At 58.3% G+C, this 27,130-nt stretch overlaps 1 protein-coding gene across 1 annotated transcript; it reads left to right on the plus strand.

Moving 5' to 3' along the window:
* Window positions 1-492: 492 nt before the first annotated feature.
* Window positions 493-25,562, plus strand: LOC111158682 (thrombospondin 2). Its single transcript, XM_022520885.1, has 22 exons — window positions 493-543; window positions 3,004-3,076; window positions 4,500-5,056; window positions 6,260-6,344; window positions 8,879-9,075; window positions 10,656-10,796; window positions 11,294-11,390; window positions 13,435-13,605; window positions 13,830-14,006; window positions 14,700-14,873; window positions 15,289-15,416; window positions 15,487-15,639; window positions 16,071-16,289; window positions 17,025-17,132; window positions 17,760-17,919; window positions 19,126-19,244; window positions 19,853-20,087; window positions 21,378-21,605; window positions 22,018-22,289; window positions 22,852-22,949; window positions 24,129-24,268; window positions 25,083-25,562. The coding sequence occupies exons 2-22, from the start codon at window positions 3,025-3,027 to the stop codon at window positions 25,088-25,090; spliced, it is 3,519 nt and encodes a 1,172-aa protein (XP_022376593.1). The 5' UTR covers window positions 493-543; window positions 3,004-3,024; the 3' UTR covers window positions 25,091-25,562.
* Window positions 25,563-27,130: the final 1,568 nt, after the last annotated feature.

Consider the following 27,130-nt stretch of genomic DNA (forward strand, 5'->3'; position numbering starts at 1 on the left):
CCCCCAGCACGCCGCTCTGTACCTTACTGACAGGGACCCATCTGCTTACAGAGCCCTTCTCCATCTGGGTGATGTGAAACTTACTTAAACCCCCAGAACTTGCAGACTTTCTCTTAAGCAAAAAGGGGAGTTCCGGCCAATCTTGCTGGTTGTATTTATAGCTTTTTATTTCCTGAGAGAAGACAGGAAAAGCGAGAGCTTGCTCTCCCCTTGCGAGGCTCCTCCTCTGTGGTCCGCAGCTGGAGGGCCGGCCGGGGCGGGGCAGCACCAGCACCCGTGTGCCAGGTGCTCGGAGCGAGTGTGGGATCGGAGGAGGATTATGTCACTCCTTCGAAGGATGAATTGAACGAGCTTCCTCCCGTGTCGGACTGACAGCACCACCCAGGAGCCCAGAGCATATAAAGCAGCGGCTGCCGCTGGGCGGCCAGTGCGGTGCCGACCCCGGCTCGTGTGCTGTGAGGGCTGAGTCTCTGGCTCGCCGCAGACCCCGTCCTCGGCCTCGGCCCCCGCCTCCAGCCTCACCACAGCTGCCTCGCGGGCCACGTAAGAGCTTCATACAATTACTGAAAAATCATTGCATTGTCTTTACTTTTTGGAAATGGCTGTTTTGATTTCTAAGAAGGGAGAAGGAAAAAGTGCCGTCTAGATGGGCAGGGTGAGGTCTTCACACTGTGAGCAGGGCTGCCGGGAGCAGGTCCCCGGAGCGTCCTGTCTGCTTCCTTGGAGGGCGATGGAGCTCACGGTCCCTGTGACACTCACTCGTGTACCTGCCTGTGAGCCTGCCGCAGGCTCGTGTTTTCAGCTACAGAGTAAGCAGCCCCCAGAGTAACGTTTGTTGTGGACGTGGGGACCATGCGGGAGGTGTTCGAGAAAAATCCTCCTCAGCAGCGAGAGCACAGGGAGATCACAGAGTCTGCGATTCTAAACATTACTAACAGCTCAGAAGTGTCTTTGAATGTCACTAATGGGTCACATACAAGCGTGTGAGGACCCTGGAATCCAGCTGTGATGCAAGTGGGGGCCGATCTGCACAGGAAAGTCTGGACTGGTTCCCGGAGGGGGCGGCTGTGCGGCCGGCTGGGAGGCTGTGGCAGGGGGGAGGGGGCTCCTAGGTGATCATGTCCCTCTGATGGAGGGAGCTAGGATTCGCTCAGGAGAGTTACTGCTGCTTGGATTGCTGATATAAAAGAATTTTAAAAGGTTTTTATGCGTTCTAATTATATTCTGTTGCAGAAAGTCTTTGAAAGTCATTCTTTGGAAAAGTGAGAGCCCAAACACAGTGAGTGTGTGGGAGTCAAGGGCCCAGAGAGGACAGCGTGCGTCCTGTGTCCGTGCTGCGTGTTGTACGGGGCACGGCACGTAGTAAGTGCAGTGGTTGTCCCTGCCGCTCCCAGTCTTGCCTCGACCTTGTGAGATGAGATGTGACCCCCTCAGTCATTTGGCCAGAGTCCCAGCTCCGGCGACACTCCTTTTTTGGGGACTAGACAATTTGGTTTTGTTAACAACAGAGTAAAAACTGCTGTGTTTAAGCCGACACCCAGGAAGCTGGGCCTTTAGAGCTTGAAAAAAGTGCCTTTTGGGGGGATCACACTTTGCCAGAGCCGGCCATCCGCCTCGGTCTGCAGGGGACAGACAGCACACATCTGGTCTAGGGGACAGGGGGGCCTTCCGGATGCACTCACTGCCGTTCACACTGAGTGGCAGGGGTCACTCTGGGTTGTCTAGCCTGTTTCCTTGTGACCTCGGTCCTTGGAGAACCCAGATAGCAGGTCCGGGCATAGCCGTCCAGGGCGTTTAGCACATGCCCGTGCCTGCCATGCCCACCACACCACGTGCGCCCTTTACCGTGTGAACTCGCTTAGCTCGTTTCTCACAGTGACCCTGTCTGTGGAAGCTTCAAAGAACTGCTCTTCATTTGACAGGGGACCAAAGTGGGGTGGGAGGGTGAGCAGGCTGCCCCCGGGGGCACGGCTTTGAGCCTGCCCACTAGGGCCCGCCGCCTTGCAGTGCGCTGCTGGAAAACAACCCGGCCCACGGACTTGTTTGTGGAGAGGCTGTGTGCAGCAGAGTCAGGCTCGAGAGGGGCCCTGCTCCTGGGGAACCATCCTCCATCCCAGGAACCACTGCTTCCAGGTCACCAGATCCTTCTGGCGAGGGACGCTGGTTGGCTTTCTGCAGCCCTGAGCAGCTCATGAGCTTTGCTCTCCTCCTGGAGGAGACGCTGGGGGCTCAGCGGGAAACAGCCTGCTGCTGGGAGGGACCTCCGTGCCCCCCATGCCTGGCAGGATGCTGGCGTGGGAGCACCAAGGCAGGGAGGGCAAGGGTTAAGAACAGAGCAGGCTTCTGTCCAGCACTCCTGAGTTCTGGCCCAGTGTCTGCTGGCCTGAACCATGCCAACTGAAAATCCTCAAAATGGAAAAACAGGCCTGCAAGAAAATAGAACAGCCGAACAAAAGCGATTGCTAAGTGGAATGCTATTTGTGTGTGTGTGTATGGTTAGGATACACCAAATTAAATTTACTTCTCCTGCATGTAGTTAATATTTATTTAGGTTATGCACTTATTTTCTTCTTGACTATTTACTCAAAGATGTCTTCATAGATGATTTTCTAAATAATGCTGATACTTTCCTAAATTCATGCTTCCTGGGTTTAAGTCTTGGTACACTTCTCACCAACAAGCACTCAACTCTTTGGGGTCTTCATTTACCCATCTGTAAAATGGGCATGGTAACAACAGTATTTGCTTCTCAGGTCAGTATGAGGATCAAATAATATGGACATTGAGATGTGCTTAGTTCAGTGCTTTGTCAGCGCGCGCCGGTCCGGCTGCGGTCAGAAGTGACCCTTCGGAAAAGCCAACTTCTTATCAAGCGTTTACTTTCCACAAATCCACTTGTTTTTGATTCTGACGCACAAACTGTCCATGTGAGTGAAAATCCCAGGCAACATGGAGAGTTGCCGCCGTGTATGCCTGTGTGACCAGGGTCTGCTTCCTCCGTAGGGCTCGTCTGTGGACGGCAGCATGACCTGGATGCTGGTGCTGCTTGCCTTCTGGGTCTCGTGTAGTGCTCAAGGTGAGTGCAGAAGGTGTCCCCGGTCGTCCGGGCTGTTGGGTGCCAGCAGCTGATGTGACTGCCGTCCCTTAGAACATCTGGAACCTCCTTCTCAATAAATATTTACTTACTTTTGAGTCCACATAATAGGAAATTACTTATTTTTGGAAAATCTAAGTACTAGAGAAAAATACTTTCTCCTAGACACACAGCATTGGCTGTGCACACTGAGCCTTTTTTTCCCCACCTGCTGAATTTATAACTGGAAGTGGTTGGTGCTTGAGAACTCTTTGCTTCCCACTTTTTCCCCACTTGAAAATGTATCGTAAGTATTTCCCCACGTGTGTATTTTCATACCACATGGTTTTGTGTAGTATGGTCGGGAGAGAACCCTGATATGTTTAAGGCCAATCTCCATCGACACCGTAAGTTTATTATCGTGAGTATAAATGACGCTGCCGGAAGTCCTTTTGTGAATAAATCTCTACTCGCATTTGTGATTCTATCTTTAGAAAAAGGTCCAAAAGTAAAATTGCTGAGTCAAAGGTTTAAACTACTGTAAGAATTGTTGTCACGTTGCCCAATGGCTGTAGTAAGGGTCGTGGAATTCACAGTCAGATCAGCAACACTGTGAATGTAACGTTTGAACTTGCCATGTAGGAGATGGAAAGCTATGCTTCCCCTAATATTTCTATTCAGTCAATTACTTTGACTTATTTAACCCATTTTATTTTGGGACGGTCTGATCACTTTTCTTTCTAGTCATTCGCATGGTGACTTAAAACTATTGATTTGCAGACTTGAGACCCACCACTGTCTCAGAGCCTTACCCAGAGCATTCAGTAAGACTCTCAAAATGTACTTCTGCAAAATAAAGGGATACAATGTAACTTGTGTAATCATAGAATATACTTCTGCAAAGTAAAGAGATACAATGTAACTTGTGTAAGTCACACGCTCTCTATAGGAAAGCAACATGTAATGTAATCCTAACAAGACAGAGGCCCCTTTCCTTTGCAGGATTGTTTTCCTGGGCAATCAAATGGTAGACACAGGGCCACACCTAAGCCTCAGATCCGGGTGGGAGAGCAGGAGACAGATTCCAGAAGGTGTATGGAGCCTGACTCGGGGCAGTGCATCCTCCCCTGAAAAAGTTTGGCTGCGGAGAGTGCCAGCTAATCTAGACAAAGTGCTTGGTTTACCTTCTGGCATGTGCTCCCGCTGTCTTGGGGCCTCACTTTGGGAAGCAGCCCAGAGACAGAGGATAATGGTTTTACGTGAGAGCTGTCATTAGCGCTCTGGGGGGGGGGGGATCCGGGGACACTGAGGCTGCAATGGCTCCGTCACACGTGACATCACGGTTTGCTCCCTGCCAGTAAAAATGCCCTCTGGGCTTGTGCTCATCCTGTTTGCTGGCAATCACTCTGCTCTGTCCCCACTGCAGCCGATGCCCAGGACGAGGACATGGCCTTTGACCTTTTCAGCATCAGCAACATCAACCGGAAGACCATCGGGGCCAAGCAGTTCCGGGGGCCAGACCCTAGTGTGCCTGCCTATCGCTTCGTCCGCTTTGACTACATCCCACCAGTGAACGCAGATTACCTCAGCAAAATTGCCAAAATCATGCGGCAAAAGGAGGGGTTCTTCCTCACGGCCAGCCTGAAGCAGGACCCCAAGTCCCGGGGCACGCTCCTGGCTCTGGAGGGCCCCGGCGCCTCCCAGAGGCAATTCGAAATCGTCTCCAATGGCCCAGCAGACACGCTGGACCTTACCTACTGGACAGATGGTACCCAGCACGTCATCTCCCTGGAGGACGTGGGCCTGGCTGACTCCCAGTGGAAGAACATCACCGTGCAGGTGACCGGGGAGACCTACAGCTTGTATGTGGGCTGTGACCTGATCGACAGCTTCACGCTGGACGAGCCGTTCTACGAGCAGCTGCGGACAGAGAAGAGCCGGATGTATGTGGCCAAGGGCTCTGCGCGAGAAAGTCACTTCCGGGTACGTGTGGCAGGGTCACGGCAGATGCGTGAGGTGGGTTGAGGGAGCTGGGAGCGGACCAGCAAGGGCCTCTCTTAACCTGATGCCCGTGCTGGCGCAGGTCAGGCCTGGCCTGGGAGACACACGCCACCGTGTGTGGACACACAGAGACACGCACATGCAAACGTCACCTGTGTATATACACACGCACAGACCTACACACTCGCGTGCACAATCACATGCACTCACGCACGCCACTGCACACGTACATATACACACGCTCGCGCACACACCTTTCTCAACCGCAGATAAGCAGAGGTGTGCTTTCTCACAGTGCAAACGGCCACGGGTTTCCAGACGGAAGACTGATTTGATGACTGAGGCATCAGCCCCCTTCCAACGTTCTGGAAATCCCAGGCTCTGCGTGAGGAGTCTGTTGCCCGCTCCCCGTTTAGCACTGAAATGCTAGGCGATCTGATTTACAGCCATGCTTTTTAAGAAAAGGGCTGTTGATTTACGAGGGGCTAGCTGCACGTTCGTCTTAAAACACATTCACGCTGAAGTAGATTTTGGAAGCTCTCTCTGTGACCACAAGCGTCGAGAACCCTCAGCGGGGTCAGTGCTTTGCTTGCCTCCAGATCTGCCTTCTTGGGAAATCGAGGGGCCATTGAATTCAGTTTTTGGAGGAGAAGGCGAGAGTCCTCACCGGTCGTTGAACTAAGCTCTTGTGGCCGTCAGGGAGGTCCTGTGGGCCCTGCCGAACGAGCCGCTGACCCCTCACAGGGTGGAAGGCTCTCTCCCCGGAGAGAGTCCACATCTGTGAGTAGAGCACGGGCGTGGTGAGACCATTAGCCAGGCGCCGGCCGCCAGCGGAGTCCCCTGCAAAGGACGTGCGGCCCAGAGTGTCTGACCGGACGTGTTCGGAAGACAGATCCACACACAAGTCGTGAGGCCACCCTCACGGTCTCCCAGTGTGCGACCCCTGGCCTGTGCTGTGCTGAGAGCAGAGCCTCCGCAGTAACGGACACAGGATGACCTGCGACAGAGAGCGCTAGCGAGCGGAAGCACGGAGAGACACGTTCTCGCTTTTCCTTCTATGTTTGTACATTATGTATTTATATTATATGTCTTTTTATATATTATGTAAATACCTTATGTGTTTAAAATGTCACCCAGCCCAGTGTCAAACGTTTGATGTCTGTCCGCTGCTCTCTTTCTCTCCAGGGCTTGCTGCAGAACGTCTACTTGTTGTTCGAGAATTCGGCGGAAGACGTTCTGAGCCAGAAGGGCTGTCAGCAGAGTCAGGGAGGTAGGTGTGTTTGAGCACCGCGTTCCACGCCTCCTCTCTTGTCTTGGATGGGTTTCTACCATGAGGTGTGTGCATGTCTGTGTGTGCACGTGCGTGAGCGTGTGTGAGTGTGTCTGCGTGTGTGTGCACATGTGCATGCGTGTATGTGGGGGGGCTCGCGAGGGTTTAAGAAAAATATTCTAATAAAGAGCCGCTACTGTCCTTGAGTGAGTTTGCTGGTCGTCTTAGACATGTTGACATCTGAAAATTTATAAACTGCCTGAAAGATTAATTTTGAATATACTTTAATAATCTAAAATAATCCATTTTATGAGCCAAAAAGCCAATGCATGCATTTTAACATGAATCCATGCAAACTTTCCAGTCTGTTAGTGTGTGAAGACCACCTCTGCAAACCAGCCGCTCTGGTGGCCGTGGTTAGCGGGGGTTTCTCACGCTCCTCACAGCTGCGGACAAAGCCCGAGGAAAACCTCCACACTGTGGGACCCATTGACATGATCTCGCATCGTCTGTTCATGGCCGTTTGCCTTTGCCTCCGGCCGTAACCGGACAGCCTGTTCCCAAGCGTTTGCTTTATGAAGCTCATTCCACTGGTTCTGTAAACTCAGCGTCCGTAAATCTGCAAAGTGCCTCTGGGACGGGGTAGAGGCGCCGGGGCTCTGGGTGCATGGTGGGCGGAGTGACTCCCTGCGCGCTGGCCGCCAGCCCGGTCCCCCTCGCGGCTCCTTCTGTGAGTTCCTCTCACGGAGACCCTTCTTCGCGTCAGACGGTGCCGTCGAGGTGGGCACCGATCACTCGCTCACGCTCAGCGGGTGGCGTCTGGAGAGCAACGGCGGCTCTAAGACCCGCGGTCCCCCTGCTGGGGCGGGACTCGGCCTGCGTGGGAGCTGGGACCCTCGTGTCCCCCCTGCCGGAGCTGGACGTGCCACTTGGCCGTGCCGCTCGGAGGCCGCGCCCCTACCGTCTGCACCCGCTCCCGGGCTGGGCAGTTCGCCTCCGGGGCAGGAAGGGAATCCCGAGAGCGATGTTTGGTGGACGGTGACGGGGGAGAGGCTTGCAGTGCCTGCCCCCGCCACACAGGCTCCCACGATAAGCCCCTCGTGCGTGGTACCTGCTGGGGCTCTGGCCTCACCCCGTGTCTCCAACCCGGCTAACAGGACAACTACCGGTCCCTGTGATTTAAGCCACTGCCTTTTTGGGAGGAACGTGCTTTTTCAGAAAAGGCTATGATAGTAAACGGACGTCTAACGCCAACTGCTCAGGAAGGTTCCACAGAGAAAGCAGAGTGGCTCTCAGGGTGTCCTGACACGGGGGGCTGTGCCGTGTGATGGGAAAGCTGAGCCCCACCTGGGTGTTGAGTTCCTGGAGACCCTGCAGCCTCCACAGCAGGACAAGAGGCACCCGTCTGGGTCCAGGTCTAACCACAGGCAAGACTGCCGCATGTCTAGTCAGAGGGGGATGGACGCCGTGACTCTGGGGTACCCCGTCCTAAGGAGGTGCTCTGCGCTCTGTCCGAAATCAGGCGGCAGTGGGCCGTGGGGCGCGTCCTGGAGGCAGTGTTGTTTCTAATCTGATACCCGGGAGCACCGGCTGACGTGCTTATGTTTTGGGATGCGTGCCCCTATCCAACCAGCAAGCCGGGGGAGCTCCCAAGGTCAGGATGGTGGTAAGGATTTATGACAGTAATGAAACCTCAGCAGCGGGAGGCCCCCTAGGGCGACAGTGTCCATGAGGTGTAACTCAGCAGTGAGACGCTGAGAGGCACGGGGCAGCTTACTCCTGTCACAATCCTGTGGTGGGGGCCACGGCCACGTCCAGGCTGGCCCGGCTCCTGCGAGGGACAACCCCTCTCTGGACTGGCCCAAGCCTCTTCCCAGTTTGTGTCCCCACCATGTATGTCCTGTGGTGAGGACCCCAGAGGGTTTGTATGGCTTTAGGGACAGCAAGGGGGTCCCCTGGTCGAGCGTCTGAGGGGTCTGCCCTTCCCTCCAGGGGATGGTGCAGGGCCCACAGACAGAGGACATGAGTGCCGCAAACCACTCGGTTTGCCCGGTGAGGCCCGGTGAGGTCCTGACCAGCAGGAGGTCCGTTGCATCTGCCTTGATGTGGAGCCGGTGGCCCCAGTAAACAGTGTTTGGACTAGAAAAAGGGGCTAGTGAGGTTGGGGGAGCCGTGGATTTACCAAGAACACGTGGTCGGAGGCAGGTCCAGCTGGGGCTGGAAGAAACAGGCTGTCCCAGGAGATTGTCTCCTCCTGTCGGTCTGAGTCACTCGCGGGCCGAGTTCTGCCAGGCGCAGACCGTCTCCAGGCTTCCGCCTTCCGCTGCTGCCTGCTGCTGAGCACCACGGTCGCGTGGCCAGTGGCCGTCCGTGGTGCTGTTGGCAGTTGTCCCCGAGCGGGCAGAGTGCTGTTGGACCAGCAGCGCCGCGATGGACGCCGTGCCATCACGTGCCATTCTCAGGTGGACCTTATGCCCGTGGCACCCCCTCCCCGTGGCCAGGCCACGCTCACCGCCATCCTTGTGCTTCTGCAGTTGAAGCCAATGCCATCAGTGAGACCACAGAGACGCTGCGCCTGAGCCCTCAGGTGGCGCCTGAGTACGCGGGCCCCGGCGCGCCCAGGAAGCCGGAGGTGTGCGAGCGTTCCTGTGAGGAGCTGGGCACCATGATGGCCGAGCTGGCGGGGCTGCACGTCATCGTCAACGAGCTACACGAGAACCTGCGGAAGGTGGTGGGTGCCGGCCGGCTGCGGCAGGGAAAGGGGGCAGGTGGGGGGGGCAGGGACCTCGGAATCCCAAAGACCCACGGGCTCCACGTGCTCAGGACGGTTCTCGGCCAGGGGACACCCGTGTCCCCAGCAGACACAAATTCTGAGGGAGGGGAGGCGCTTCTGTGGGAAGGGTGGGTGCAGTGAGGAGGGACCACAGAGGTCTGGGACGTTAGGGTGTGGTCAGGACAGTACCAGCCGGGTGACCAGCACCTCAGGGAGGAGGCAGTGACTCCGGTGACAGCAGCCAGCTTCCCTAGGGACGCACCCTCCACTGGCTTAGGGGACGGGAAGAGGGTGGCGCCCATGAGAAGGGAGGGAGGCAGTGGGGAGGATGCCCGGAGAGTCTGCCAGTCTGGGGGTGCCCGTTCCCACCCTTTGCCCCACAGGAAAGGGCCTGGAGCTGTGGTCTGACTGTGGCCCAGAATGGGGTGGGACCAGCTCAGTTTCCACTCCATGGGGAGGTAGAGGCAGTGGGCATGGTGAGGGCAGCTCACGGCAAAGGCTTAGCGCCTTCCGGAACCTTCCAGTGTGTCTGTGGCTCTGGAGCAGGAATGGAGGCAGGAGGCCAACCGTAGCCCCACCGCCCCCTCCCCCCGTGTGTGGGGACGCAAGTTGGGCATTGGAGGCAGGAGCGTCTGCTTTGTGGGCGTCTCACCAAGCGAGGGGAGGGTCTTCCTGGGGCGTGGGTGGCCTCACGGCCACCGACCCTGCATCCAGGGCTGTCAGAAGGGGATGAAAAGTGCTTTGGGACAAGTTTGCTTAGCTTGGAGTTGGGGACAGGGACATGGGTGACCTCCCCAAAACCTCCTGGATAGTGTGTTTCTGTGCGTTTTGGGGCAAGAGTGGGCCTAGGCCTTTTTTGTGATTCTCTTGGGGACTGTGACCCCACCCAGAAGCCCCTGCGTGGGGGGAGGCACCCACAGCCTGTCGGCCGGAGGAGTACTAGAAACACCTATCGGGGCAGCCCATGTCCTTTTCACGTACTTGATTCTGTTTAAAGCCTGTGGTCTTCTCCTCCGGTCTGTAATCCCCGAGACAGCAAGAATTAGGTGTGTTCTTGCCACTGGGCTCTCAGACCAGGTCTGTCGCTTCTGGAAGGACGGGTGAATCCACATATTGGCTGTCAGTTTTCAGTGGTACTTGGCTGGCAGGGTCCCTTCTCTGTCCAGCACTGCGGGTGCTGGGCCCCAAGTCACGGTCACACCCAGGGCTAGAGCCCTCTGGGCAGACGTGCTGAACAGCGAGCTCCAGACCGTCTGTCAGTGGGGCGCCGGGTGCGAGCTGGGACGCTGTGGAGGGTGATGGTGGCAGGCCTGCTCTATGATTGCCGTGACATGACCCTGCTTGGGGGAGGTTCCACGCGGCCTGATGCCGTCTCATCGAGGGGGCCGTGGTGGCCCACGCAGAGCCTTCTGCACAGCCGACGGCTCCAGTCCAGACCACGGGCACTCTCGGGTCACGGAGGCGCTTTCCTTCTCGTCTGTGGGCATGAGTGGGTACGTTGTATTCGTCGACACTGAAACGTTGCCTCAACCTTCCAGTCCAACGACAACCAGTTCCTCTGGGAGCTCATCGGCGGCCCGCCCAAGACGAGGAACATGTCCGCTTGCTGGCAGGATGGCCGGTTCTTCGCGGAGAATGAGACGTGGGTGGTGGACAGTTGCACCAAGTGCACCTGCAAAGTAAGACGTGGGGACACGTGTCCTCTGAGGGCAGAGAGGCCTGTGTGGGTGGCCGCACTCCTGGCTTCCCTGGTGAGCCACGGAACGTGTGCAGCCACTTCGGGAGACCCAGTGTGGGGACCTAAGTGGGCACCAGCCAAACCCACTGCTTTGCACAAAAGAGACGAGCTCCAGGAGGTGAATGACCATTTCACGGGAGGCGGGAGGTGGGAGGCCGCTGGGGCAGAGCTGGCCGGCACCTGTAACTCCAGGCAGCTCCATGGGGCCTGGGGGGCAGGTCACAGACCACATGGTGATCGGTAGGTAACCTGGCCTCTTGCCCTCGGTGAGCGCTCCCTGTTTACACCAAGGGCGGCCTCAGGGGTCAGCAGCATGCCGAAACCTGGCCCTCCCGCCCCGTGCATGGGCACAGCCGTCCTCCCAGCCCTTCCCATCCAGCCCCGCACAGATGTTTCTCGTTTGAATGAGCGTTTCACAGACCCCTTTTTCGCCTGCAGAAATTTAAAACTGTTTGCCACCAAATCACTTGTCCCCCAGCGACCTGCGCCAACCCGTCCTTTGTGGAAGGAGAATGCTGCCCATCCTGCTCCCACTGTAAGTGCGCGTGGGGCTCGGGCCGCCGCCTGCGCATCCGTCTGTGCCTGCTCGCTACTCTGCTTGCTCTGCCGCTGGCCAGGGCCTCACACCTGTGAGCTGGACGTGGGGGAGGACGCGGGGGAGGATGGGGGGAGAAGCGGGGGTAGACGTGGGGGAGGACGTGGGGGAGGATGGGGGAGGAGCCGGGGGGGGCCGGGGGGGGGGCGTGGGGGGGGATGGGGGGAAGGACGCTGGGCCACCTCACCCCGAAGCGGTTGGCACTAACGGTCCACACTGACTGGGAGTCTGAACGTCCTTGGAGTTCAGGCTCCTGTCCTGTCCCCCGGGTGAGGAAGTGGACTCAGTAGCTGCTGTACAAGGATAGAACACCACTGGGAGCCGGGCACTGAGGGTGTTAGGACAGCTTGTGACCCTGTCAGCACACCCCACAGGGAAAGGACAACAGGAACAAAGCCCATCAGAGCATCACCCCTCCCCACTCCTTATAGACGCATCCCCAGGCACAGACACGGGGTGGGAGGCCGCCGCACACCCACGGGCCGAGCCTGCGTCTGTGGACAGCTCCTGGCCTGCAGGGCTCTGGGGAGCCAGGGTCCAGTGGAAGCTCAGGTCCTCATCCAAGTCCTGCTGTGCCGTGTCCCTGGCCCCTCACCCAGGGGTGGTGCCTTTGCGCGGATGCCTTCCCAGGCTTTGCCGTCCCTGTGTCCCAGCCGGGGTCCCACCCTGCACCCCTGTGCAGCTGTCCTCCTCTCCTGCCACTGAGCTCTGCCGCATTTGTCCTTCTGGGAGCTACATGGGCCCCTCTCTCCTTCCCCGTGTGAGTGTGCCGGCTACTCCGGGGGCGTCCGGGTTCCTGGAACATTTGTTCTTCTCTCACTGGTGTTCATCCTCCCCTGCCTGGTCTGGGGCCTTGAGGCCAAGGTCATAGGCTGGGGACGCCCTGTAGGCTTTGCCCACAGGGCCGCCCCTTCTCACGTGCCCTCTGGATGCAGCTGGAGAATGGCAGGGGCAATGAGGTCAGGCTCTGACACTCTGATTTGGGGCAAAATATAATTTTTCTGGGGCTCAATTCATTGTCTGTAAAATATGGGAGGATTATGCCCACTACTCGGGGTTAGTTTTTTTTTTTTTTTTAAGATTTTATTTTTTTATTTGAGAGAGAAAGACAGTGAGAGAGAGAAGGTCAGAGGGAGAAGCAGACTCCCCATGGAGATGGGAGCCACATGTGGGACTCGATCCCGGGACTCCGGGATCGTGACCTGAGCTGAAGGCAGTTGCTCAACCAGCTGAGCCCCCAGGCTCCCAGGGGTTAGTTTTGTGATTGAAATGGACAATGCTGAAGCAGACGGCGTGTGGGAGAGCCTGATGCGCCTTCCGAGTTGGTGAGCACCACGCCTGGTGCGAGGCGGAAGATGAAAACACGATCCCGGACGGAGCCCGCGTCTGACTAGAGGGGGCGTTCCGTGCTGCTGAGTGAGGTCTCCGGGACCTATTCTCATCTGGTTTCCTGCTTTCTGGAATGTTTGCCCCGAGTACGATGCAGGAAAGCAGTGCGTTTCCTGCTCCCCAGACAGACCTCCTGCAGGAAGTTACTTACAGAAAGGAATCACTCAGGATTTCCTTTGCAGGAAATTGCCTTTTTATTTAACTTGTCCTGATTAAGTCGTCTGGGACTGAATTTGATGACCTGTAACTCCAACCAAAACTGAAATATTTCGTTACCATGTGTCACTCAGCAACGGGGGTTAAAAAGGAGCATGTTAAGTCTTAGTACGTCCCATAAAGCCCCGTGTGGAACTGATTCCAGACTCTTTCCTGTGAACCATCTTCAGAAATCCGTAGACCCCTTCCCCGACCCTGGTGGTGAGCGTGGCTTGGCGTGCAGACGGTGAAGCCCAGGGCCTCTGCCGTGCTCCGAGGGCGCACCCCACGCACCTGCCTTCCCCAGCACACGGCTTCCGCCTCGCAGGCCCTTCGCGGGCCAGTCTGTCCCGTGGCCACCCTGGGCGAAGGTTTGACAGGCCCTGTGCTTCCCACCCAGCGCTGGACGGCGAGGAAGGCTGGTCCCCCTGGGCAGAGTGGACGGAGTGCTCTACCACCTGTGGCTCAGGCACCCAGCAGAGAGGGCGGTCCTGTGACGTCACCAGCAACACCTGCCTGGGGCCTTCCATCCAGACGCGGGCGTGCAGCCTGGGCAAGTGTGACAATCGCAGTGAGTGTCCGGGCCTCTGGGTGTCAGGGGCTGGGGTTGGCATTGCTCTCCTTTGGGTGTGGGGGTCGGTGGGGATGGGCTGGGTTTCGGGGACCCCTTAGGCTTGTCCGGGGGCTCCTGCGGGAGAGGGTCCTTCCTCTGCCACTTCTCCTCTCCACTCCTGCACGTGAGGAAACGTGGGGGCCACAGCTGCCCTGACATGCTTGTCCTCGTCTGTGTGCTAGTCCGGCAGAACGGGGGCTGGAGTCACTGGTCACCTTGGTCGTCCTGCTCAGTGACCTGCGGCATCGGCAACATCACGCGAATCCGTCTCTGCAACTCGCCCGTCCCCCAGATGGGCGGCAAGAACTGCAAAGGGAGCGGTCGCGAGACCAAAGGCTGCCAGGGCGTCCCATGTCCGAGTAGGTGTCGTGAAGGCTGGGTGGGAGCGGGTGTTTGCAGACAGCGGGGCGCAGGGGTCTGGGGCCAGGCCCATTCTTGCTGGCGGCAGTGGGACCGGGCCCGAGCCATGGAGGCACCACCAAACCTCGCCTGGCTGTGTGCTGGAAGCCGGCCTCGGGGTGACTCCGGATGGCCTGCGAGCCCTGACCTCACCAGAGCCAGCCCAGGGAGACTACAGCTCACCCACGATTCAGGGAAACATCAGCTTGTACCGTGGGAGCTCTCGCTGCTCGCCCTTCACTGGGGGCCGTGTGGAGGGCCCAGACCGGTGGGTCTCAGGGGACGGCCGACTCTGCAGCTGGACCGGCAACCAGGGTGCCAGGAGCCTCTCCAAAGCCCGAGTCACGCCTGCAAGGACAGCCGGCGACAAGGAGAGTGCGGGAGCCTCCCCTCGCTGCCGAGCTATCCGTTAGAACGAATGGGAGCTGCTCCATGGTGGGGCCCTGGCCAGCAGTCAGCTTCTACTCACAGCGTCCGTCCGTGTGATTTTCCAGAGGAGAAAACCACACCCGCCGACACCTGCTGTCGGCATTACCCCCGAGCTTAGTGCCGCGAGCGCACACTCTTCCCAGTGTTCCAGCCCCATGCGGAGACCCTGCTCCGTCTGGCTTAGGTCACCTTCCCCACCGACCCTCTGTGCTCTCTGCCTACAGTCGACGGCCGGTGGAGCCCGTGGTCGCCGTGGTCAGCCTGCACTGTCACCTGTGCTGGCGGGATCCGGGAGCGGACACGGGTCTGCAACAGCCCTGAGCCGCAGCACGGGGGCAAGGACTGCGCGGGGGACGTGAGGGAGCATCAGATGTGCAACAGGAGGAGCTGCCCCATAGGTGGGTGTTGGGGGCGGCTCCGGACGCGGAGGACATAGGACCGAGTGCAGGACGGGCGGGGGCGGCTCCAGATGCGGAGGACTTAGGACCGAGCGCAGAACAGCAGAAAAATAGGGAAGAAAGCTCAGCTCTATGCACTCAACCGTAACTGCTCTGATCACCGAGCTTGTCTGTGTTTTCACATAAACACGGAGATGCGCGCTGTGAGGGAAACGTTTTGTGCGATGGCAGCCGTCCAGGCTCCCTGCAGCCCCTGTACTCTCACCACCTGAGGATCTGTTCTTGGAGGTGGCGACTCCACCAGAAGCCCTGGCCCCCCCGAGTAACTCAGTTTCCCTGCAGCGCCTGCGTCCTTCTGCGAGGGGCTTGGGGGGCGCAGTCCTGTGCTGACCCCGCTCTGCGTCCTCCCACGCAGACGGCTGCTTGTCCAACCCCTGCTTCCCGGGAGCCCAGTGCAACAGCTTCCCTGACGGCTCCTGGTCCTGTGGCTCCTGCCCCGTGGGCTTCCTGGGCAACGGCACTCACTGTGAGGACCTGGATGAGGTGGGTCCCTGCCCCAGGGGAGGGGAACTCACGGGGATGGGGCCGGGGCTCACGCCAGTGTGCCCCACAGTGCGCTGTGGTCACCGATGTCTGCTTCACCACGAGCAAAGCCCACCGCTGCGTCAACACCAACCCCGGCTTCCACTGCCTGCCGTGCCCCCCTCGCTACAAAGGGACCCAGCCCTTCGGCGTCGGCCTGGAGGCAGCCAGCACCGAGAAGCAGGTGAGGACCCTGGCCCGGTGTGTGCGGGGAGAGGCTGGAGCCCGTCGGGGAGAGCCTGGGCATTGGAGAGGAACAGGGGTGGCCTCCCCAGGGCAGGCAGAGGGCTACGGGAGTGGGAGCCTGTCCACCAGCCCCCTGGACCACCCTGGTGGGTGCAGAGCACAGCTTTCCTGCAGGAGCCCAAACGGACCGGCTGACAGCCCACGGTTCCCTGTGGGCTCGGACATCATGCCGGAGCCGCTCTGAAGCCACTGAAAAGCCTCCAGAGAGAGCATCGCCCTGAGTGTCTGGACGCCTTCCCGGCACCTGCTGTCCCCACAGCATCTGAGGGGTCCTTGCACCCCTGCACTGGTCCCTGAGCGCCCACCGCACACCCTGCCTGGGAGGGGTGGGTCTCCGTGTGTCCTAGCCGTGCGGCCCTTTCCCCGCAGGTGTGTGAGCCCGAGAACCCGTGCACGGACAAGACTCACGCCTGCCACCGGCACGCGGAGTGCGTCTACCTGGGGCATTTCAGTGACCCCATGTACAAGTGTGAGTGCCAGACGGGCTACGCGGGCGACGGGCTCATCTGCGGGGAGGACTCGGACCTGGACGGCTGGCCCAACAAGAACCTGGTCTGCGCCACCAACGCCACGTACCACTGCATCAAGGTGAGGGCCGGGCGCGGCCCCGAAGGTGCCCACCCACAGGCTCCTGGGCCTCCCACGTCCAGGAGCCCCCATTCGGGGTGGTTGTGGCTATTGGGACGTGACTCATGGGTCTACACGATCGGGGTCTCTGGGAGGTTGCCCCGGCGTCCTGTGCTCGCTCCCCACGGCTCCCTGTGCTGGGGAACACTCGTGTTTCACCACATCTGTGGGACGGAGGGCCTGGGCGTGACGGTCCTGGGAGATCTTCGCTGGCGCCAGCCGCGGCCCCAGGAATCTGGTCTGTTTGGAGGGTGGGACTCCTGTGGCACACGGGGACACAGAATTGAAACGCAGCTCAGGTTTGAATTATGACATCACTGGAGTGAAACAAAATGATTTTTCTAACGACGTCAGTTACCCACTTGTGTGAAGAGCTGACGGGGACGTGATTTGGACTCTGTGATGGTTGCTGGCATCACGGGGAGGAAGGGGACCCCGCGGGCTCAGCCCTGCTCCAGGCTCTCAGAGTGGCGGCTCTCCCCCCTCGGGTTTTGCTCTCTGGTGCTGTTTCACAGGGGTCCTGGGTGAGGGATGTGGGCCTCCCTGTCTGGCCACTCTGGCCACAGGATGTCGTCTCCAGTACAGCCTTGCCGGGCTGAAGACAGCTCCCAACCTCCGGGCGACCAGCTCTGTGCCCACAGCATTACTCCCCTGCCCCCGCATGTGTTATAACTCGAGTGCGTTCTCTGCTCGCAGGACAACTGCCCGCTGCTGCCCAATTCCGGCCAGGAAGACTTCGACAAGGACGGCACCGGGGACGCCTGTGACGATGACGACGACAATGATGGCGTGGACGACGAGAAGGTGGGGCCAGTGGGGCGGCTCTGGACCTCGGGGTCGGGTAGCCAGGGAGGGGAGCCTCATCCTGGGTCCCCAGACACGTCTGTGAGCAGCATTCCCACACACGCAACCTGGCACTGGCCGGGCATGGGCCGCAGCCGCTCTGCTGGGACGCCAGCAGGAGTTAGACCTCTCGGTGGCTCAGAGTCCTGCCCGCCCTCCTGGGGGAGCCGGCGATGAGCGCGGCCGTCCCCGTAGTGAGTGATGTGCTCCCCGTCACCGCAGCCGGGACACACTAGCGCTTCCCGCGGAAACTGTTGCAGGACGTGAGTGAGTTTGCATGCACGCGGGCGCACAGCGCTTGTAGGAACAGACCCCGCGGCTCCTCATGGCTCCGCCACATCCGCCTCCCACTGACCCACGGACCCCTCCACCACCCGCCTGCTCACGTGTGTGATGGGATACATGTGTTTCCACCACGAGGCACACAGTGTGTCATCGTGGTCGCAGGACAATGTCGGATGCATCAATGGCCACCAAATGACTCGGTGGCAGTGACGTGTTTGCTGGGGCTGACTGCTCCATCCACGAGGGCTGCTGCCCCTCCGGCTCCCACGCAGGTTCCCGACTCCTTCCCTTGCCTTTCCATAGGACAACTGCCAGCTCCTCTTCAACCCCCGCCAGTTCGACTACGACAAGGACGAGGTTGGGGACCGCTGTGACAACTGTCCATACGTGCACAACCCCGCACAGATCGACACGGACAACAATGGCGAGGGGGATGCGTGCTCCGTGGACATTGATGGGGACGGTCAGTCCTGCTCCTTGGTGTAGACACGTGTTCGCGAGTCATCGTCCCCCCATGAGTGTGGCGTAAGCTGGCTGCCCCTGTGGGTCGGCACCGGATGAACCGTGACTTAGCCATTCTGGCGGGAGCTCAGCCTCACCCAACCCGTCCCTCCTGGGGTCAGTGGGGGGTTGCCGGCCTCAGGACCTCCCTCCTAGAACTGGACATGGCATCTTCCTTCTCATGACCCAGGCCCCAGCCCTGCACACTGTGTCCTTCCCGCTCATCCCCATCAGAGCCCCAAGAGTGCAGTCCTGTCTCCTCAACAGATCGTGCCTCTGAGACGTGTCGGATGGCAGCGCCCGCCTCCGTCTCCCTGTCTCGGGATATCCCTCCCTGGCCCTCGTTTCTAACAAGTCATGAGCTGGCCATGGTGAAGCTGCCCTGGGGGTCCCCCAGGTGTCAGGAACTCCAACACCTCCAGCTGGCACTCCACCCGAGAGGCTGGGGCCCCGGCAGGCAGCTGTGGCTCTCTGTCTGCGGGCGTCTGCAGGCTGGGGCCAGCGGGTGCCTCTCTGCCCTGGCCATGGCTGGAGCACCAGCCAGTCCTTCCTGGGGTTCCATTCTGGGGGTCCGTTCTCGCTGCCCTCTGCATCCTACCCCCTCGGGCCCCCGCGGTCCAGGCGTGAGTGCCTCGGTCTATCCTGTGTGTTCCTGCTGACTCAGCGGTTGAGCTCTTTGGGGTTTTGCCAGCAGCGGATGGGGTTGTGTGACCCACTGTTCTGTCATGTTTCTGTGGCTCCGGTGCTGATGGGACTCAATCCCGTGGGGGAGTTTCTTGCGATGAGGTATCGCCTGGAAACCCTGCTGGCCTTGGCCTCTATCGCTTTTCCTCTGCGGAGCAAATGGTGACGGGGAGGGAGCGTGCCCCAGGTCAAGGCCTAGGGGATGGAAGCGAGGGAGACGGTACGCACGGTGAACTCAGCTCGCTGTGAGAACACAGCTTCTCATCGTGCCGCGTTGCCCGGAAACCTCCGCGAACGGCTCTGGTTCAAACTAGGGGGATCTGGACTTTGACAGGAAACCTGACGTGTTTTCCCACGAATGCAGTAATGTTTACACTTCACCATGATCTTAGATCCTCGTTGTTAAATGGAAGTTTGGCTCTAAGTTGCTTAATGCAGTAGGAAAAGCTCTGCGCTCTTTTGTCTTTCCCTGGAATGCCCACAGACGTCTTCAACGAGCGGGACAACTGTCCGTACGTGTACAACACTGACCAGAGAGACACGGACGGGGATGGCGTGGGCGATCACTGTGACAACTGCCCCCTGGTGCACAACCCCGACCAGGTAGCTGATCTCGTGATCGATCCTCTGTGTCTGCGGGCAGCGTGAGGTCGGGGGGTCTCGTCACTTGTAGACAGTCGTGTGCTTGTGGCTTTCCGGCCGCTGTGCCGCGAGCAAGTGGCAGCACCGGCGTTTCAGGAGTTTGATTGCAACCGTTACTGAACCGAGCCTTCACTCTCGTATCTCGGTGGCCACGGGCCAGATGCCCAGTGTCTTCCCGCCCTTCCTGACGGGAGCCGTGCCTCCCTCCACTCATCTTCCTTTCCCGGAAGCAAACGGGGAATCCGCTTCTCCTCCAGATTTGCCTTTGGAAGACACAGTGAATGGAACGCGTCATGGTTGGACGTGGGCTAGCCTGTCGCAGACGTTGTCAAAGAGGCACTTGGTTCTGTGGTGTTAATTCTTTCCAGTCCTCTTCCCGTGACGTGAGCCCATGGAGAGCTGTCATGGGTGGTGGAGAGTCCTGGAGCTGTCCCCTGATGCGGACAACCCTCCTGGGGGCACAGCCGCTCATGCGCATGAGGCGGCCCAACCCCAAAGTCCATGGGACTTCCAGCCTGGCGCCCCACTCGCTGGGTGACACTCAGCATGGGTCTTGCTCTGTCCCCCAGACCGATGTGGACAATGACCTTGTGGGAGACCAGTGTGACAACAATGAGGACATCGATGAGGACGGCCACCAGAACAATCAGGACAACTGCCCCTCCATCTCCAACGCCAACCAGGCCGACCATGACCACGATGGCCAGGGCGACGCCTGTGACTCAGACGACGACAACGACGGGGTCCCCGACGACAGGGACAACTGTCGGCTGGTGTCCAACCCAGACCAGGAGGACTCGGATGGTGGGTGCCTTCACAGGGAGCCCCGGGGCCAAGTCCGCGCAGGAAATGGGGTGCTGTGCTCTCCTGGGCAGCCCTGCTCGCGCCCACCAGCTGCCGTGCCAGCAACAGGCTCCCCGTGCGTCATGTGTCGGGGTGGCCTGCGTCACAGCCATTGGTGGTCTCTGCAGAGAGGCCCTGGACAGGCAGGATGAGGTGGGGATCTGGATCACCTCATGTCACCTCATGATGGTGAGGGTTGGGGTTTGTCATGGGTAAAGCAACAAAAAATGGTGGGTGTGAAATATCAGGAAAAGGGACAGTTTTTCTGGGAAGCTAACCCCACACCGGGGGTTGCAAGGGGACCTGGGACCCCAGGAAGGTCTCCAGCAGACAGTGATGTGCACGCTGTGCACGGGGCTTCTGGGGGAGTGTGAGACAGTGGCGGCAGGCGTGGGAGGTGCTGCTCGGCCTTCAGGAGCAGAGATGGGGGGTGGGCGTCTGAGCCACGGAGCCACAGGTGCACAGGGACTTGGGGCCTGGGGCCAGCTCCAGGGGTCCCCTCCCCACCCCCACGCCATGTGCCTGATTCCTGTGGGACACGAAGACCTGTCTGGACCCACAGCGCTCGGCTCAGGCCGCCCTGCTGTCGTGTGGGGGAGGGGCCGGCTCGCACGAGTGCTCACGGCTTCCCGGTGTCCTCATGTGAGCGCACTGGCCTGCACCCGTTGGTGGGACACGCACTGCCGGTTTCCAGAATGTGATGGGAAATTAGCTGCACTCGGTACATTTTTCTCTTTCCAAAGCCATCGGCACTCACACGCGCTAGTGTAGGAAGATGCCGTTGTCCTGGGGAGGGTTGTGCTCCCTGCAGACGAGCCACCGCGGGGGCCGTGGGTCCCCCATGAGCAGCCCGTGGTCTGTTCCCGCCGCACACCCTGCCCTTTCCACCACCTCGCTGGACAAGTTGAGAGAAGCTTCCAGAAGAAAGAAGATTGTACGTCCCCAGGGATAGTCATTTCTGGAGTCAGAACTCTGCTTCAGATCTGAAGGTTTGGGGCAGGATGATGAAGAGAGGTCGTGACAGAGTTCTGAAAACTATCGGAAAGCAAGCCCCAAGGTCAGCCCGGTGGTCCAGCGACAGCCCCCAGAGCCGGCAGCCCAGGGCTGCGTGGGGACCCTCGAGGGCTGGCCGGGGCTGCCACACACGGTCACCGCTCCATGGAGCGTCTCCGCGAGCATGTGAGGACGCTTCAGAGAGGCAGACGGCAAACCATCTACTCTGTTTTCTCCTTCTGCTTATGCTCGCGGCAGGTGATGGGCGCGGGGACGCTTGCAAGGACGACTTTGACAACGACAGCATCCCAGACATCGATGACGTGTGTCCTGAAAACAGTGCCATCAGCGAAACTGACTTCAGGAACTTCCAGATGGTCCATCTGGACCCCAAGGGCACCACTCAGATCGACCCCAACTGGGTCATTCGCCATCAAGGGAAGGAGCTGGTGCAGACTGCCAATTCGGACCCTGGCATCGCTGTTGGTGAGCCCTGGGCATCCGTCCTTCCCGGTTCCTGGGGACGAGGTGCCGACAGAGCAGGTGGGAGGGTTGCGGGGTGAGATTAGGGAGGTCTCGTGGGAGTCCCCACCCTTCCATGTCGGCCTAAATGGTCTTGACAAGGTCCTGGGGAGTCACACGTTTGGAATTTCACACCCAGGATGCCATTTTATGCTATGGATGTGGTCTGTGAGATGCTATAGGACACAGTAAGGCTCTCCAGCGTCCAGTCCGTGGGATCTGAACATGAGAAACCCCCCTCGCATCCAGAGCGTCCGAGGCGCGGACCCGGCGCGGCCCTCGTCCGTGCGCATCCGCGGGTCTCGGGCCAACCAGGCATCTCCCCGCAGGCTGTTTCCGACCCAGTCCTGTGACTGAATGTTTCCTTGACACCCAGGTTTTGATGAGTTTGGGTCTGTGGACTTCAGCGGCACGTTTTACGTCAACACCGACCGGGACGATGACTACGCCGGCTTCGTCTTCGGCTACCAGTCCAGCAGCCGTTTCTACGTGGTGATGTGGAAGCAGGTCACGCAGACCTACTGGGAGGACCAGCCCACCCGCGCCTACGGCTACTCTGGCGTGTCCCTCAAGGTGGTGAACTCCACCACGGGGACTGGCGAGCACCTGCGGAACGCTCTGTGGCACACTGGGAACACGGAGGGTCAGGTGAGGGTGCTGGGGCACGCCGAGCACCGGGCCCCTCCACGTGGCCTTGTGGCCGCTGCGTTCTCCACAGAGCAGGCTCCGCCCCGTCCAGAGACGCCCTGCCTCCGGGGCGTCATCCGCTGGGACTGGAGCTACACCAGTCCTAACGCTTTCCTGCGCAGAACCTCGCTCCCTGAAGAGGCCAGGCCTGGCGCTCTGAGAAACACAGCTGACGATCCTCTTGTAGATTAAGTCTGTCATTTCTACCTTCTTCTAGAGAAAGGGAGAACCCGGTGTTCAGTTGAGGTTTTTGCCCCAGGCCCTGTGCTGAGGCAGAGGATGGAGGACCCGAATCCCCGGCTGGCTCTGGCCCAAGCGCCTGTGCTCCGAGCCCGGGACCACATGGCCTCCTGTCAGGGGATCCTGTCCAGGCTGGAGATTTATGCCATGAAACCCCTCAGACGGCGACGTGGTTACCTGAACCCCGGGGATTAGTTTGCCCAGTAACATCTTTGTTTCGTATTTGGTGACCGCGGTTAGGACTCAGGTGCCAGCTAGACTTGGGATGGGTGTGTTTTCCCAGGTGCGTACGTTATGGCATGACCCCAAGAACATCGGCTGGAAAGACTACACCGCGTACAGGTGGCATCTGACCCACAGACCCAAGACAGGCTACATAAGGTGAGTGGGACTCAGGACCAGCCCCGTCCCCCAGAGGACTTCCCTCCGCAAGGATGTCTCCCCACCGTGGGACAAGTCAGAGCGTTAGCAGACGCGTCTGCTGGAGGGACTCCACTTGCTGCCCTTGTCTCCTGCACATCACAGGCCTTTTTCCTACCCTGCCTCTCCTCCTGCACACCAGTTATGGGGAAAAACCTAGCTATGGAAGCGGAGAACATTAAACTTGCCACGTTCATGGAACTCAGAGGAAGATAAACGACTTTCCTCCTAATGAACATTCTGGGCAGGGGACAGAAAGTATCAATCATTACGATTTTTTAAAGATTTTATTTATTCGTCAGAGAGTGAGAGAGAGAGAGAGCAGGGGGAGAGGCAGAGAGAGAAGCAGGCTCCTTGCAGAGCAGGGAGCCCGATGTGGGACTCGATCCCAGGGCCGGGCATCATGACCTGAGCTGAAGGGAGACGCTAATGACTGAGCCACTGAGGTGCACCAGAAAGTGCAAATCAGCTCCGTCTTTGCAAAAGCACCATTGGCCTCATTCAGAGAACAGATCCGTGTTTCTGTCTGACACCATGAACGGCCGCATTTAAAAGCCATCACGGAACCCTCACATGGGCCAGGCTGAGAGTGTTTTTCCCTTCCGGCGTGACAGTGTTTGTGAGTGGTTTGGATTAGAACAAATATGGATGATTTAAATCAGGTGTTTGTTTTCTCCCAAAGTTAAATTTGGCTAGAAAGTGCAGGGCCGGGAGCGTGAGTCTGCGGCAGGAGTGAGCGGCCCGGGGCAGGGGAAGCCCGGGCTCGCTGTCTGGCTGTGGTGCTCGCTCGCCCGCAGGCCGCCTTCCCGTCAGGGAGGCCTCTGTGCAGGCCGTCCTCCTTCGGGCATTCAGAGATAGCCCCGTCCTTGCCGCCACGCAGGGCTGCCTAGTGGGTGGGAACAGTTGGCACGTGGCTTCCGTGCCAGGGCAGGCTGTGGTGCCCAGAAACGGTCCCCCCGCCGCGGGCAGCTGTCTGGCTCCCGGCACTGGGGACCGAGAGGCCCCGCTGAGACCAAGGGGCCAGCTATGGGGAGCGGCGAGTCTTGGAGCCGTGACCTGTTGCTGCTGGGGGGCTGTGCGAGGACAGAGCTGACCCCGACCCCCGGCCCTCACCCCCACATCATTTCCCTCTGTTTGCAGAGTCTTAGTGCATGAAGGAAAGCAGGTCATGGCGGACTCAGGACCCATGTACGACCAAACCTACGCTGGCGGGCGGCTGGGTCTGTTTGTCTTCTCTCAAGAAATGGTCTATTTTTCGGACCTCAAATACGAGTGCAGAGGTGGGTGAGAACCCCGCCGCGTGGTGGCTCGCAGCGCAGAGACCAGGGAAGGGACGTGCACCTCAATGGTCCTTTCGTGAAGCAGCACGCTAGGCAGTGAGCGCCGGTTCTGTTCGGGGAGCCCGGTTTGCTTTCCTTCCGTGTCTGTTTTAGATCGAATGTGAATTCCTTCGGTGGAACCAACACTTCCCAACTCACAGGCTCTGCCTGTTCGTCGTACTCTGTCCTCCGCACGTCTTCTGGACCACTAAGGGCGTGTTAGACTGCGACCTTGCTAAAGGAGGGAGGGAGGGAGGGAGGGAGGAAGGAATAGGGAGGGGAAGGGAAGGGAGGAGGACTGGAAGGGAGGGAGGAGAGAAGCAGCAGGAGGGCAGTTCCGCAGTGGCAGTTACGTGTCTAGGAATATATTTGAATCACAATACGGCAGACCTGGAAGGCTGCCCCCGTCTCTCTGACCCGCACCTTCATGAGCACGTGAAAATATTCCCTCTTGCTGATGAGGTCAGGGAGGCTTCAAGGTACCTTTCAACAATCACACACTGGAAAGCCACGTAAAGAGGGAAAGGGAACATGAGAATGTTGCTTCTGGTGTTGTGTTGTTTTGTTTTGCTTTTCCCTCTGTTGGGTTGTCTTTCAAGACGTGACACGTTCCCTCCCTCCCTCCCACGCATGCATTGGAGCATCCATCCATCCATCTGTATTGTGGATTTTTTAAAAATTAGGATGATATTCAGGTTACAGGTAGAACCAAATAAAAGAAAACAAAGCCCACGGTCCAGCTGTCCTAATTCCACTTACCGCTGTTTGTTTGTAGATGTGTGAACAGGGCCTGCCACACCTCCAGAGACGTACTGTAGACGCTGCGCCCTAGACCCCCAGCGCGCGCGGCTGCTTCCAGCTTCTCTCTCTTCAGCAGCAGCTCCTGTCCTCGACCTTGACACTGAGGGTCGTGCACCATCATGGACCCCGAACCCGCGTGCCTTCAGAGGATACGTGTTGAAGGAGAACGTGCAGCCCACTCCAGGAACACAGCGTGGTGATGCGCGAGACTTTCTGTGCAGCGAAAACCGAGCATGGCATTACATCGTTTTTTCCTTGTTTGTTTAAAAAGAACGACGTTTACATATAAAATGTAATTACTTATTGTATTTATGTGTATATGGAGTTGAAGGGAATATTGTGCGCAAGCCATTATCATAAATTAAGCAGGAAAAATATTGCTATGTGACTTTCAGTGTTTAAAGCCATTTCCGTTCCAGTAGCAGGCAGTCCCGTCCGGTTGACCCCAGAGACGGGTCCGCCGGAGTATGGCGAGCCGTGGGGGCAGAGAGATCGGGAGACCCGTCACACGCTGGGGAGCCAGCTGCCTAATCGGCACATTAGCAGTAAGGAGAACGAATGAATGCCCCTTCCCCCACACCCCTGCCCACAGCGGAAGCCCGTGTACTTGGCAGAGAGGGGCAGGTGTATCTGAGAGGGGACATCCGGGAAAGCAGCACGAGCACGGGTCCCAGTGGGGGTCCGGCAGAGCCTCCCACCCAAGGGGCTTGAGAGACCTCCTGGCCGGCTGTCCCCTGACTCTGCTCTCTCGTTGCCAGAATTCCTGCTCAGCCCCCTTGCCCATCTCCGCTGCTGGAGAACAGACCAGCAGACAGATGCCTCCGCCAGGACACCTTAGCCTCTCAATCCTGTTCTAGACTTTGAAAGCCGGCCAAAGCGGCTTACCGAATCTGGCAACACTTTCCACTAAGGTTCCCATTGCAGATGTTTCCTTAATATTTATTAAAAGACTGTCAGTGCAGCTTCATTCACCAATAACTTATTTTAAATATGTCACGTGACACGAGTTGCAGGATTTCTGGGAATAAATGTGTAGCACGTCTATGATAATATAAAAACCCAGTTACCACAAAATGCCTTCCTGTCAAGATACAAGCTTTACCACACCACAGTATTATGGTGCCGTGATAAAGCTTAACACGGGAGAGAACACATCACTGGTCGTGGGGAGTTTCTAGGGGAACCTAACTGGTGTTGCTGCCGGCGGCCGTGATTCCGTCTTTGTTCCCGTTGCCCGTCGCTGTGCATGGGATTTAAGACTTGGAACGCTAAAGCAAGCCTTGTCTGCTGCAGCCGTTAACCAGCCGTACAAGTGTCGCACATAACGTGTGTAATCTACACAAGTTCGGGTGTGTTTGTTCTTTGCCTCCAATTGCATGATCTTTCTACAGAAAGTATTAATCTCACTCCACGTGAGGGGCTTGAGAAGAGAACTTTGTCTTGTCTGAGGCGGGCAAGTCCTGCTCCCCTCTCCGCTGACCGCGTCCTCATGTCCGTGTATGGTAGAGAGGACGCACAGCTTTGGTCCCAGAGGGCACATTCCATTTGATAAAGTCGCGCGTTGCTTCCTTCGAGGTGGATTTTTTGTTTTGCTGCACTTTTCTGTGGAGCCGCGTCCCCAGGACAGGGGCGTGGGAGCTCGGACTCGACCGGACGGTCGCGGAAGCCGCGGACACCGCTGTGTTGGCGTCCCTAGCCAAACAACACAGCACCGTGGGAGGCGATGTGAATATTTAGACTGTACCATAGTTTTTTTGGTAAATTATTTATGTTTTTTTGAACAAACTTCTCTTCCAGATTGATGAAACGTCATTCATTCTGCCAAAGACTGTAAATATTTTATTTATTTGTTCACATGGTCAACATTTCACCACGGAAACCCTGCATTTAGCTAGAGCCTCATTTTTATACTTTGAGGATTAACAATAGGAAATAAATTGTAAAAAGGTTTTCTATAAATGAATCTCTCTCCCTTTTTTAAAAAGAAGTAGCAGGGCCTCTACTGGGGGGAAGGGAGCCAAG

The sequence above is a fragment of the Enhydra lutris genome, unplaced genomic scaffold (assembly GCF_002288905.1).
Source record: "Enhydra lutris kenyoni isolate GAN:26980312 unplaced genomic scaffold, ASM228890v2 scaffoldscaffold62, whole genome shotgun sequence".
Lineage (NCBI taxonomy): Eukaryota > Metazoa > Chordata > Mammalia > Carnivora > Mustelidae > Enhydra > Enhydra lutris.